Raw genomic sequence first — 14,021 nt, 5'->3', positions numbered from 1 at the left:
GACGTTGACTCATTATGTATCAGGTGCACCAGGATACTGCAACAAATTCTTGTCCTCATTCGGAAGCAGAATTGCTCTTAAGTTACTGACAACATAGTGTAAGGTTTGCTAGTTTAGATGATTTGAAGCATGCCTATACCTTCGAGACCTGGCTTCCTCTATGGTCTCAGGTGCCACCTCCCACCCTCAGAATGGAGATGGTGTAGAAGAAAGAGAGCTGGACCTGTAAGCCAGAATCCTGGGTTTATTCATGTGGCAATTGTTTATTAAGCTCTGTTTATTATCCAAGCAGGCTGGGCTTACAAAGACAAATAACACCACTTTCTGCCAGAGTGGAGAAAAGAGAGAGAGAAAAGCAGGTTATAAGATGGTATGCACAGTGGTTACTCATTATGGCTCAGAAATCAGGAGGCCGGAGTTCAAGTCTCAGCTCTTCTACTGCTGGCTTAGCTGTCCGATCTCAGGCAAATCATTTGGTGATCCTAAACGTAATGATCTCATTCGTTAAGTAGTTTTTACAATTGTAGAATCTACTAATGATTCCTAACTCATGGTTTTGAGAGAGAGTGTTTATGAAATTTTATTATTGTAAATAAGTCTTTGCTATGGAATGTCTTAAATACTCTGGTATTATATTTATGGACTCTACATGGGTTCCTTCAGTCAACACATCTTTGTTGAGAACCTACTATGCTATTTGATCTGAGTGACCAAAGTCATGTAAGGTCTCCAACACTGTCGCTTTTGTAAAGTGAGAGGTTTGGAATAGATGATCTCTAAAATCCTTAAAAATTAGTTGTGAGCTCAAGGGGAAACTGTACAGAACACTAGCCCAATGTTCTTTTGAAAAAGATTGAGATTACATCCACATAGAGCTATTGGAGGGGTGAGGAAATAGAAATACCAGTCAAAGAACAGAAAATATTAAATTGAGCCAAGCAGCTATTCATTTTTAAAATAAATAACGTTTTTGGAAGCTAGCTAACACTAACATTTCAATAATTGAATCATTTCACAATTTCAGTAGTGAAAGAGAAACTATGTGGTTATCTGGAAAAAGTAATCAATGAAAGTAACCAGTCAGTATTATTCGGGTAGATGTGATATCTCATGTATACCATTTTATTCTTTATGTAATTAAGAATTAAATTTAAAGTCCAATTTAATTCAGTCAACTAATTTCTAAGCCAATTACTATGTTTAGTTTCTGTTAAAAAAGAAAATTATTTGAAAAAATTCATAGGTGTCTGTTTTCCCAAGTGGTTTCTATAAACCTGGCTGTAATAATGTTCAGTGAGACACTCAAGAAATAGTATACAGGGGATAAATGGTGTTGGGGAAAATGAAATAAAGTAAAAGAAAATTGTGATGTGATGAACTAAAAAAAAATAGAAAAAAATAGAAATATTTTAGTCGTCAAATAAATGGAAACATTGCTAAGTATAGAACTCATCGATCTATTTCAAATAGCTAAATTTCTCATAAATTTTACATAGTTTTAAACATTAAAAGCACTAGAGTTAGAGTTAATATGACAAGTGTTTGTCTGATACTCGGCATGCCAAATTCCAATGTCATTTTATAGGTCAAAGGTCACACCAGTGCCAAGAAGAAGGCAGAGGTAGAAAACAACTGTAACTATAGCAAGACAAGATTTCTAGCACCACAGTAATACATGCTCTGGCAGTTGCTGGGATGTGGTGTGACAGCAGCCATCCTGTGTAAACTCGGAGCCCTGTGCACAGATCCTGCCAAACCTGTGCCTTTCACTGACCTTTATAAACAGACTAGAGGCCGGGTGCACGAAATTCGTGCACAGGGGTGTGTGTCTCTCAGGCCAGCCAGCACCCTCTCCAATCTGGGACCCTTCGAGGGATGTCTGACTGCCCATTTTGGCCTGATCGGGCCTAAATGGGAAGTCGGACATCCCTCTCACAATCCAGGACTGCTGGCTCCCAACTGCTCACCTGCCTGCCTACCTGATTGCCCCTAACTGCTTCTGCCTGCCAGCCTGATCACCCCCTAACCACTCCCCTGCCAGCCTGTTTGCCCCTAACTGCCCTCCCCTGCATGCCTGGTCACCCCTAACTGCCCTCCCCTGCAGGCCTGGTCACCCCTAACTGCCCTCCCCTGCAGGCCTGGTCACCCCTAACTGTCCTCCCCTGCAGGCCTGGGTCCCCCCCAACTGCCCTTCCCTGAAGGCCCAATCATCCCCAACTTCCCTCCTCTGCCAGCCTGGTCACCCCTAACTGCCCTCCCCTTCTGGCATGATCGCCCACAACTGCCCTCCCTTGCAGACCTGGTCCCTCCCAACTGCCCTCCCCTGCTGGCCATCTTGTGTCCACATGGGGGCAGTCATCTTTGACCACATGGGGGCAGCCATCTTGTGTGTTGGAGTGATGGTCAATTTGCATATTATCCTTTTATTAGATAGGATTAGATAGGATAGAGGCCTGGTGCACGGGTGGGGGCCAGCTGGTTTGCCCTGAAGGGTGTCCCTTATCAGGGTGGGGGTTCCCTTGGGGCATGGGGAGGCCTGGGCGAGGGGCCTGTGGTGGTTTTCAGGCTGGCCACGCCCCCCTGGTGATCCAAGTGGAAGCCCTGGTGTCTGGGATTTATTTATCTTCTATAATTGAAACTTTGTAGCCTTGAGTGGAGGCCTGGGCCCGCCAGGGCAGGTGGAAAGCTTGGCTTCCTCCATTGCCGCAGGGAACCCAAGCCTCCTGCTCTCTCCGTGGCCACAGCCATCTTGGTTGGGTTAATTTGCATACTTGCTCCTGTCTGGCTGGTGGGCATGGCCTGTGGGTATAGTGGAGGTACGGTCAATTTGCATATTACTCTTTTATTAGATAGGACTAGAGGCCCAGTGCACGGATTCATGCACCAGTGGGGACCCTCCGTGTGGCCTGCGGGGATCGGGCTGCAGCAGGCAGCCAGGGAGGAGCCTGAGCCTGGGCCTGGTGCCATTCCCACTCAACCTGGCCTTGCTGGGCCTGGCCTCCCGATGCTGGTCCTGATCCCCAGATGCAGGAGGTGTGGGCAGCGGGAGTGTCCCCAGGAGAGACTCGCACTGCTGCAGCCATGAGCCCAGCGTCTGGCACCCATTGGTCAGCTGAGCGGCGCTCCCGCTGTGGGAGGGCACTGACCACCAGGGTGCAGCTCTTGCATTGAGTGTCTGCCCCCTGGTGGTCAGTGCAGGTCATAAAAACTGGTCAACCAGTCCCTTAGGCTTTTATGTGTATAGATGAGGACATACAGCTGAAAAGAGTGGCAAAGTCTGATATGCACCTGTGAATCTTATTAAATTTAGGATCAAATTGGAAGCATCCGGTTTCTAGAAATACTACGTAACATTAAGGAAAGAAATAGGATTCGTTTGTGTTGCATCAGAGAGTTAAAAATACTTCCTTTGTACTCTTCTATGGGTATTTGTATTGTATCAAAAATTTGGATTTTATTTAAGTAAAATAGCCCTGTTTAACTTTCCAGATAGCATTTAAATGAGTATTGGAATTCCCAGCCTTTTCTATTATCAAAGAAGTTTTTCTTGTTATTTATAGATATTTATGCAAATACTCATAAACAGCAACATGGGTACATGTAGAAGGAACTCATGAGGTATTGCAGTTATAAAAGTTATTTTAGAGTTATTCCTAATTTCTTAAAATAATCCTCCCATATCATTGTTTGAAAGATGTATTTGACCAATATTTAAATAACTGAATCATTTCAGAAACCGTTTTCTCTATTTCTTTTAAGCTGTGGATATAAAGACCAAAGTTAAAATGAACTTCAGCAATTAGCTGGTTGATTGGTTATCTAAGCATAAAATGCCATGGAAAAATGCTGAATGAATTCAGTGAAACCACTAATTATTTTCCTACAAGTTCATAGATAATGTCATTAGTGCACACACATAAATAGCACTCAATTCATTTACTAAACTGAATCTACTTGTATTGAAGAAACTTAACTGTTTTTCGGTTAAATTTCTATTTTTTCTATATCTATTTTTCAGTGAGTAACATGCTATTTTTCAGTAGGCCTAGCAATACACAAACATGAGAGTAAACTCACCTATTTATAAAAATAAACAATATACCTAATTAATATAGATTTCTTTTCTAAATCAAACAAACCAGATAAATATCAAATTTCTAGTAGTTTGCTTTTTCAACTGTTTTGGTTTTTAAAAAGTTTTCTTCATGAGTCCTGGATAAAAATTGAATATAACTATTATTTGAACATCTTAAGGGGATAAGTTTGTGTGTGTATAAACTTAAACTACACTTTTTCCTTATTTTCTGTTTTTTATTTTCAGTTTCAAGTTCTAATTCAGTGACATAGTCCTGAAAGATTTGCCTCATAAAGTACAATATGTGAGTAAACAGATATTTTAAATAAAACATAACACTATTTTATTAAATTTTCTAATTTTAGAAAATAGAAATACTGATATAAGATATAAAATAATTAACTCCTCCTTCAATGTAGACTTTCTATTAGATAGTGGCTTCTAACCGTAGCTTTACATAGTTACAGCAGCATTTCCCTCAACTTCAGAAACAAGTGGTTAAAGCGCTGCCCTGTCTCACATCATTTTAGTGCACCGCTGAGAACCACATACCCTGAAAACCCAAACTATGCTGATGCCATAACTGCAGTGAAACAGAAACAAATACATTTATAATTACAGTGGAAATTTGACTAAACTAACAAGTCTATAAATGCATGTAGACGTATCTCAGGTTAAATTGCTGTCATGGGCTCAATCCAGGTTAAAAATCTCACCAGCTGCCTATTTTGCAATTAACTTGTATTATACATTTTCTTTAAGATCACATATTGAAACTATATTGCATGTTTGTTCCCCTGTTATGTGTTTTGATGTTTTGTTTTGTTTTAAAGAAAGAAAAGCCAGCTTCTGGGCCTGAACCTTTCTGGCTACTGCAAAGTGGCTGTTTCAGACCTGTGCGCTTATGTTTCCGATTCCTGGGAAGTTCGCTTTGCCACAGGGCGTGCCCTGAAACACATCAAAAGAACCAAGTTCTACAAAAGAAAAAAGAAACTCAAGTAGGCTTGAACATACAAAGAGGGAGAAAGAGATGAGAAAGGGGCCAGGCAGAGTGCTGAATACAAAATGAGTTCAACCAACCCCAGGAGCTCTTCATCACTTACATTTATCTTATTCTGGAGAGCAGCGTCAAAACCAGCCCTGACATAAACCACCCACTGCCATTGACTTTGACTCCGTGTGTGTGTGTGTGTGTGTGTGTGTGTGTGTGTGTGTGTGTGTGTGTGATGTGCATTACACATAAAAAGAAGCAGATTTCATGAGGTATCACTGTTACCTCACAAGAATTGAAAAACAAAAAAACATTTAAAAACACAAGTTAACAAAATACCAAGCAAATTAAGTTAGCATGTTTTCACTTAACTAATCTGTAGTGTTTATATAGAAACCTTCCAACTGTGCACTACTTTAACCTCTTTTAACCTCTTTGCTGCAGTATTTGTATTGTACCTTCTGTACTCGCTATCATAAAGCATGCGAGATTTTCCACATCCACTTGCAATGTTTGTACATCTTTAATATTTCAGGATCGAAACTCATGCTCAAAATTTCTGCAACAAGATAGAATCTATGTGATAAATTAAAAATAATTGAAAATGTAAATGGCCCAAAATACTGAAAGAATAAATGGAAATATTTTCTGATATATACTAATTCCATCTTTGATATCAATGCCCCCAAATTCTGACTCTCTGTGTTCCTTAAAGGTATTCCAATTGATAAGTCCCTTCCAACAAATTTTACCATATCACTGAGTGTCTGCACAAATTTTCTAGAAATAAAAAGTATAATGTCAGGTCTGACTTCACTGTAGTCCAGCAGTGGAATTTTGGTGGTGTGAGGTACATAAATTAACAGTGAATGGGAAGAGGTGAACTTGCGGGGCGAGAGAGAGAGAGAGAGAGAGTTTTCTTATTAGCAAGATTTAGAAACACTACACAGAACGTCAGTACAATTTTTTGTTATATAAAATGACTGTTATAAATAGTATGTGCTAGATGGTTTCCAATGCATAGGAATCTATAATCTAATGTGATATTGATTTCCTAACAGATCAATTAAACAGTAGTGTGTATCTACCAATACTGTGATATTTATTTTACTTTGTGATCACCTAATTTCTGCTTTACTCTGTGTTATTTGTGTGTTTCTGGACTGCTGGTGCACCACTCATTATACTATAATAATTATCATGTGTTGCTTTTATTCATTGCTATTTAATATAAAAACTAAACTTTTTTTAAAAAAAAGAGTTGGCAAAAGGTCAGAAGCACGTTTAGGTGAGTGGTCAGGTTTTGGTAGTCAGCTATGCCAAGCTCGGCTCTGACAGTCTCACTTGAACAAAGGGTTTCAGTCAGCCGCAGTCCGGGTGAAAGGTAGAAGAATCTCTGGGCCCTGCTTCCATACAGCAGAATATGCTGCCATTTCTACAGTGATCTTTTAAACTCACTCCTGGACTTTTCCTCTGTTTCAGTTTTTTTCCATTTTCTTAAGCAAATAAGATCATTAACAATCTCAAACAACTGAGACAATCACGTGCTACTCAGACACATCAGTAACAAACATCAAAATAAAGTCATATGATTTCACTCCGATCTCCATTATGAATTATCCAGCAAGCCTGTCTTCAGAGAGAGCATGCGCGAGAGAAAGAGAAACAGAAGTGCTAAAGAAAAACCAATGAGTTGCAATTCTGAATGTTGGTAGTCCTGGTTCACATTTTTTTCTGTCACCTAATCAGCCCCTTTTCAAATAGACCACACAAAGTCACCGTTTACTTTTTTATATGTGGTTGCATTTTTTTTTTTTTGGCACAATTTGTTTGTGATTAGCATTCAAACCACCGCAAAGTGTAAATGCAACAAGGGAGAAAGCAGACAGAAGATTTTTCTAAAGATTAAAAACAACATTACAAAAATAAAATAAAGTAAAATAAAATAAAATAAAATAAAATAAAATAAAATAAAATAAAATAAAACACTACACCCACCAGGTTGCATCCAGTCTCCAGAGGTTGTGTGTGATGTTTCCAGGATGAACAGCCCCGAGAGCCTCAGTGATTTGGTCAAAGAAAAAATGAAGAAAAGCACATCTTTGTGTGGCCCTCGGAATCCCGCAGGACAAATAATTCCCTCTAACTGTAGGCTTTACAAGCCAAAGGTCAGTCTCTGCCTCCGCAGCAGCCCTGGAAGTCACGGTATTTTTAGTAGGCAGCAGCTGGCCTTGGGGCAACAACCCCAGGCCCCTGTCTTGGGTATGGCCTCACTAGACGTTCCCTGCTCCCTAAGGTGTCCTGTCCTCACAGAGGAAGTCGCCTTCCACATGGCTGATGGACCTATAGTTTAACCAATATATTAATACACCATTTGGAAAGCTCATCATTTCTTAAATCAAGCTCCAAGCTGTTGGAGATAGAATGTTAGTGTTTTCCAATGATCATCTCACAATTCAGATATCAGAAACATATTTTTCTTCTACTGTTTCTATCTGTAAAAAAAAACAAACATCCATTCCATCTCCAGAGGTGACTAAGCTCTGATGAAGAATGGATTCTGCTAATTACTAGCAGGGTGGCTCTGAAAATTTTCTGAACTTCTCCAGCCCATTTCCTTATCAGTAAAATAAAAATGATAGATTCTACCTCATAGAATTACTGTGGGGAATAAATGAGATTGAATGAGAGACTAAACCAAAGTGCCTGATACAACCTTTAACAATCACTCAATAAATTTTAGCTATTATTAAATTTAAGGAAGAAAAAAAAAAACCTTTCACTCATGTTTCTGGATCCTTCATATCAGCCAGCCTCAGAGACCCATCGACCCTTTTCCCTACTATTCTTCATGCCTTTGTTTTGGACCCTACCTCCTTGTCACCAGATTGCTTTCACAATAATTTCAATTGATCACCTGGTCGCTTTATTTCTTCAGTCCAACCTATTCATCACTACCAGTTTGATTTTTCATAAATAATGCTTTCTGTCTACTGCTGTTATAGAAATTTTTTATTTCCTTTCCTACTCCTCTCCTAGTTTTCCAGGGCCCACACCTTCTAATTCTGCTCATTATTCCCTGATGCAAAATCCAATTTGTTGTAGACCACTTCCTGCCATATAATTTTCACTAATTCCTTCACATAGTCAACAAATATTTATTAAGGGCCTACCATGGACAAGATGATAGGGATGCGAATATATTCCTCCCAAGGATATAAAAATAATAAAATATTATTCTCCCTGCCATCAATGAGACTATCACAGGCAATAAACAATTAATTAACTCATGGTAACTTACCAGTTAAGAACTCTAAAGAAGTATCGGATAAATAAGAGAAAACTATATTTCTGGAACATTCTGTCCCTGGTTTGGAAGGCTTCAAAATATCAGAAGTATTAGAAGTAAATGATTACAATGTAACAAGGTATTGTTTGCCACATTTCTTCCTGCTTTTAGGAGCCATAGGACCCTAAAAGTTTGTGTATTCTTTTTTATTATTTTTTTCATTTTTATTATTTTTAATCTTTTTTTAAATTTAATAAATCTTTATTGTTCAGATTATTACAATTGTTCCTCTTTTTCCCCCCATAGCTCCCCTCCATCCGGTTCCTACCCCACCCTCTGCCCTTACCCCCCCCCCACTGTCCTCATCCATAGGTGTAAGATTTTTGTCCAGTCTCTTCCCACACCCCCCACACCCCTTTCCCCCTGAGAATTGTTAGTCCACTCCCTTTCTATGTCCCTGATTCTATTATATTCACCATTTTATTCTGTTCATCAGATTTTTATTCACTTGATTTTTAGATTCACTTGTTGATAGATATGTATTTGTTGTTCATAATTTTTATCTTTACCTTTTTCTTCTTCTTCCTCTTCTTAAAGAATACCTTTCAGCATTTCATATAGTACTGGTTTGGTGGTGATGAACTCCTTTAGCTTTTTCTTATCTGTGAAGCTATTTATCCGCCCTTCAATTCTGAATGATAGCTTTGCTGGGTAGAGTAATCTTGGTTGTAGGTTCTTGCTATTCATCACTTTGACTATTTCTTGCCACTCCCATCTGGTCTGCATAGTTTCTGTTGAGAAATCAGCTGACAGTCGTATGGGTGCTCCCTTGTAGGTAATTAACTGTTTTTCTCTTGCTGCTTTTAATATTTTCTCTTTGTCTTTTGCTCTTGGCATTTTAATTATGATGTGTCTTGGTGTGGTCCTCTTTGGATTCCTTTTGTTTGAGGTTCTCTGCACTTCCTGGACTTGTAAATCTATTTCTTTCACCAGGTGGGGGTAGTTTTCTGTAATTATTTCTTCATATAGGTTTTCATTATCTTGCTCTCTCTCTTCTTCTGGCACCCCCATAATTCTGATGTTGGTACGCTTGAAGTTGTCCCAGAGGCTCCTTACACTATCTTCATATTTTTGGATTCTTTTTTCTTTTTGCTTTTCTGGTTGAGTGTTTTTTGCTTCTTTGTATTTTAAATCTTTGACTTGATTCTTGTGGTCCTCTAGTCTGCTGTTAGGTCTCTGTATAATATTTTTTTATTTTAGTCAGTGTATGCTTAATTTCTAGTTGGTCCTTTTTCATATCCTCGAGGGTCTTGCTAAATTTATCGGCCTTTTCTAGAAAATTCTTGAAAAACCTTATAACCATGGTTTTGAACTCTATATCCAGTCGCTTGCTTTCCTCCTTTTCTTTCATTTGTGATCTATTTCTTTGTCTCCGCATTTTGGCTGCTTCTCTGAGTTGATAGAGTGGCTGTGTGTGCTAGGTGTCCTAAAGGGCCCAGTGGCTCAGCCTCCCCAGTTACCTGAGGTGGACACTCTTGGTGCACCCCTTTGTTGGCTGTGTGCACAGCCTTGTTGTAGTTAAGCCTTGATTGTTGTTGGTATCACTGGGAGGAATTGACCTCCAGGCCAATTGGCTGTGAGGATCAGCTGTGTCTACGCTGGGAGAACTTCTGTGCTGGAGACACCCTTATGAGACAAGACTTGCAAAATCCTCTGTGCTCAGCTTGGATGGGGCGGAGTCTCAGGGCGGAGCAGACAGCATTGATTTCCCATCAGCCCTGCCCTAAGAGGCCCCTGGGTCTCAGTGTCTCATGGTAATGGCTGCAAGCACCTCTCAGAGAAAACCGCCCTCAAGTTCCGCCCACTGCCAGACAGTCCAGTTTCTCCCCAAATGAGTCTGGGTTTCCAGAGTCTCGCCCGGAACTGGAGTTCAGTGCAGTCGGGAGCTTTTCTCTCCCTCCCGCTTGAGAAAGCCAGCCGCGTACTCAGTTGGCCGCCCTCTCCACGCGCGCGCCTAGGTACCTCTGCCTTCCGCAGTTCCTCTGAGTCTCAGTGTGCTTTTCTCTTTCCTGAGAATCCAGTTTCAACCTGTATGAGTCTGGGTCTCCAGAGTCTCGCCCGGAACTGGAGTTCAGCACAGTCGGAATCTTTTGTCTCCCTCCCGCTTGAGAAAGCCAGCCGCACACCCAGGGGCCAATCCTCTCCGTGTGCGTGTCTCAGTACCTCTGCCTCCTGCAGCTCCTCTGAGTCTCCCTGTGCTTTTCTCTTTCCTTCTAGTTGTAGAATTTCCACTCAGCCAGCCTTCCTGTGGTTCTGGATGATGTCCATTTTGTCTTTTAGTTGTACTTTTGAAATCGTTGTGCAGGCAGCAGTTTAGGTGTTTACCTATGTCGACAGCTTGGTTTCTCATCAGTTTGTGTATTCTTGTCCTTAATTAAAATTGCCCACAACCTGTCAAAAGTCTAGCCATTCCTACAAAACTAGTCCCACCTTCTCCATGATTTCTTCTTTCATTATCCCAATACTTAATTTTCCTCTCTAGAACTACCAAATCTATTAGTCTTCATTATTTAACTTAGTGCTAGATTATATGCAGTGTTCAGGTATTGTTGTTTGCTGCTGGTGGTTTTTTGTTTTTTTGTAATAGATTTATCTCCCTAACTAGATTATGATCCTATTAAAGGCAGAATTCATGTCTTATAAAAGTGCATTTTCTATTTTCCAAAGAACCAAGCTTAATTCTAAGACAACTGTAGTAATAAATAATTACTAATTGGTTAATTTGTTTATTTTTATAGGGGAAATATCTATTTTTAGAAATGAATATTTTTTCACCTTACTTGCTAGTCCAGCATTCCCTAAAATTTGTTCTATGTAGCACCAATTCTACAAGATGCTAATGAATATTACTCAAAAGCTTAACTCCATGTTGAAATGTTGGTGACATATTGAGTTAAGCACAGTTAAATAAGATTATTTACTATAAGACTTCCCAGAGCCTTTAAAACTTATATAACTTAAGTCTTCAAGAGTGGTAGATATTATGCAGTGTTTCCCAAATTTGCTTACTGATAAAACCCATTTCTTGGAATTAGTGTTCACATAGCTCACTTTGTGAAATCCTGATGTCTTCTTAAATCTTTGAAGCTAATTGCTATTTTTAGCTCAGTCAAACCATTTGCCTTGCTGACATATGATTAATTAATTCAATTTACTGGTAAGTGCTATCAATCTACTAACACTATTAAAAACTCTTAGTCCTCTCTAATTCTATAACACTAGCAAAGTTTTTGATAAGCATAAAACCAGGTCACAAATTCTCCCCAAAAGGACATGGAGGCAAGAATCGCTCTGATCCCTTCTGAAGCTGGATGAAATTAAGCTTCATGATGTCTCCCAGGTTCAAGGCTCCTGCCATTGATCTAAATGTTTCTGATTCTATTATATAAGGCTGAATCATGAGGACTATCCCTTAGGCTTCAAGAACAGAGAAGTTCCTTAGTTAAGAGCACATATTTAAATGAATAAGTTAGAATGCATTTAATAATATCAAATTTAATTAATGATTACAACTTTAGTAGGATTTGTATATTTATCATTAACTATTATTGCTTTAAAGCTCATGCATGGTCTAATACTAATTACTTAAAGTCAAGATCTGAGATTTAAGATCTAAGGAAACAGACTCCAAAATATTGTACGTGACTGATGTCAAGACCAACTTTGATAGATTGCTCCACTAACTCTCCATGTGAGGGCGATGCTGACTTTATTTTCTGGTGAAGATATCCAAGGCTTCATCTACTGTAAACTACCAATGTATCCTAATCCAGACCTGGCTGAACTCCAGGGCTCCCCCCTTTCCCTCCGAAACAGGTTCTAGGGAACCAGCAGCCAATATACTCTGCTTTCTCATGGCTGCCTGGGGTCCAGAATACCTAGGAAGCCCTACATGGTAGGTTTGCAACACTTGTCATCACATTTCACTTTGTTTAAAAAGGCCCCTTAAAGTGGAGTCAAAGCCTTATAAGTAATGACAGGACCATGGAAAGCAAAATATTGTCTGACATCAACCTTGATATAACCTTATACTTTCTTTTCCGACAGGCTTCCTCCCTGCAGAATGAAACTACAACATCTGAAAGGAGGAATTCTTGGCCTTTAAGACCATGTTTGAAACTTGGCACCATTACCTGGAGAAGCCAGGCATCCAGTCATGGCCTGCACCAATCATCACAAGTGGGAGGACCTCTGGATGACCCATAACCTCAACCAGCACCAGAGGTGCTGATCTCTTTCCTGCCTATTGATTTCAGGACCCACTAACTAGATCCTGAGCACCCAGAACTGGTGAGCTGATGTAGTATATCCTAAGTTTAAAATTCTTACTCACCAGGTCGTGACACCCAAAATCTTGGCTGTAATCCACCCATAGAAGAGCAACATCGGGACTGCTGCTTTCAGCCACCGGTCCTGGGTATCACTGGAGCCAGCCTGTTAGCCTTGGAGGGACGGCCTACGCAGTGGATGTCTTGTCTTTATGTTCTGGTTAGGTGCATTCACGCTGCACCACAACAGCTTTGTCCTCCAGCTTCTACCTGTTCAAGATTTACCACGGTCTCAACTATAGGTCTTGAGACTTCTGATGGATAAAAAGATGTGGAGGACCAGGAAGAATGTGCCTTGGCAGAACTGAACCAGAAAAAGATAGAGGCCTCTTCTCAACCCTTTTTGGATCACTGGTGATTGTGATTAATCATCTTTGGAGAATTTTATCATGGAGCTCTCTACATATTACTAAAAAACATTATCTTCATATTTACCAAAATCATCCACTTTTCTCCTTGCCAATGGACATTCCCTTTACCCTCAGTGATCTTCAAGTACCTACATTTTGCACGGATCCCTGACTAAGGTAGAGCCACCAGTTTGAATCCACAGTGGTTGTCATTGTAAACAAAGATCACTTGAATCATGAGATTACACCCTGGAATAGCAGTGCCTGTGTATACTACCCCCCCTAAAATAACTTGAGTGTTCCTTATACCCAGCTTCACATTCATCTATAATGCTTCTTTCATGCAAATCAATTTCTTACAAGTGAAATATGGAAGTATTCTATGAAACATCCCAACTCCTTGTAAATTCAACCAGTTTTTGTTGAGGACATATTACGTGCCCAGCACTGTATTAAATTATGAGAACATAATGATGAATAAGTCACAGTGCTTGCCCCTAAAAATTTTGTATTACAACAGGGAAGTCATACAATTAAACAGCGTGATAAGTGCTATAGCATTGTAATGATGGCCACAAGAATTCCCTCATCTCTGGAGCTCCTAATTGTCCAGGCTGACTCAGAGATGATCTTCTAATATGCCAAAGCAACCCACAAGCAGCAAGCCCAGGGGAACCCCTGCAAGTGGTGATCCCATGGATTCTGGCTACTAATATATTATTTTTAAACCACCTGACTTTTAAACAAGCTAGATGCTCACTTACTAAGCGCCTTCCCCGTTATGGCATCAAACTGGTAGCCCTCAGGTTGTAGTTGCTGAAAAGTGGAATCAAGCTGTGAAGTTGGAAGACATGACTTCAAGTTTGAATCCTGGCACTTATCATGACTGTGGGCACATCACTTAAGACCTCTAGTCTTTGGTGTCTTT

General features: G+C 40.0%; 1 protein-coding gene across 1 annotated transcript in view; it reads left to right on the top strand.

Moving 5' to 3' along the window:
• GRID2 (glutamate ionotropic receptor delta type subunit 2) overlaps positions 1–14,021 on the top strand; it is a 1,502,079-nt gene extending 1,488,058 nt beyond the window's left edge. Inside the window, exon 16 of the mRNA XM_080647673.1 lies at positions 12,463–14,021. Coding sequence (XP_080503799.1) covers positions 12,463–12,621 — 159 coding nt within the window. The 3' untranslated portion in view covers positions 12,622–14,021. The remainder of the gene's footprint in view (positions 1–12,462) is intronic.

The sequence above is a fragment of the Plecotus auritus genome (assembly GCF_963455305.1).
Source record: "Plecotus auritus genome assembly, chromosome: 1".
NCBI classification, from domain to species: Eukaryota; Metazoa; Chordata; class Mammalia; order Chiroptera; family Vespertilionidae; genus Plecotus; species Plecotus auritus.
Note: the sequence above shows the minus strand (reverse complement) of the source record. Positions and strands in the feature narration are given on the sequence as shown.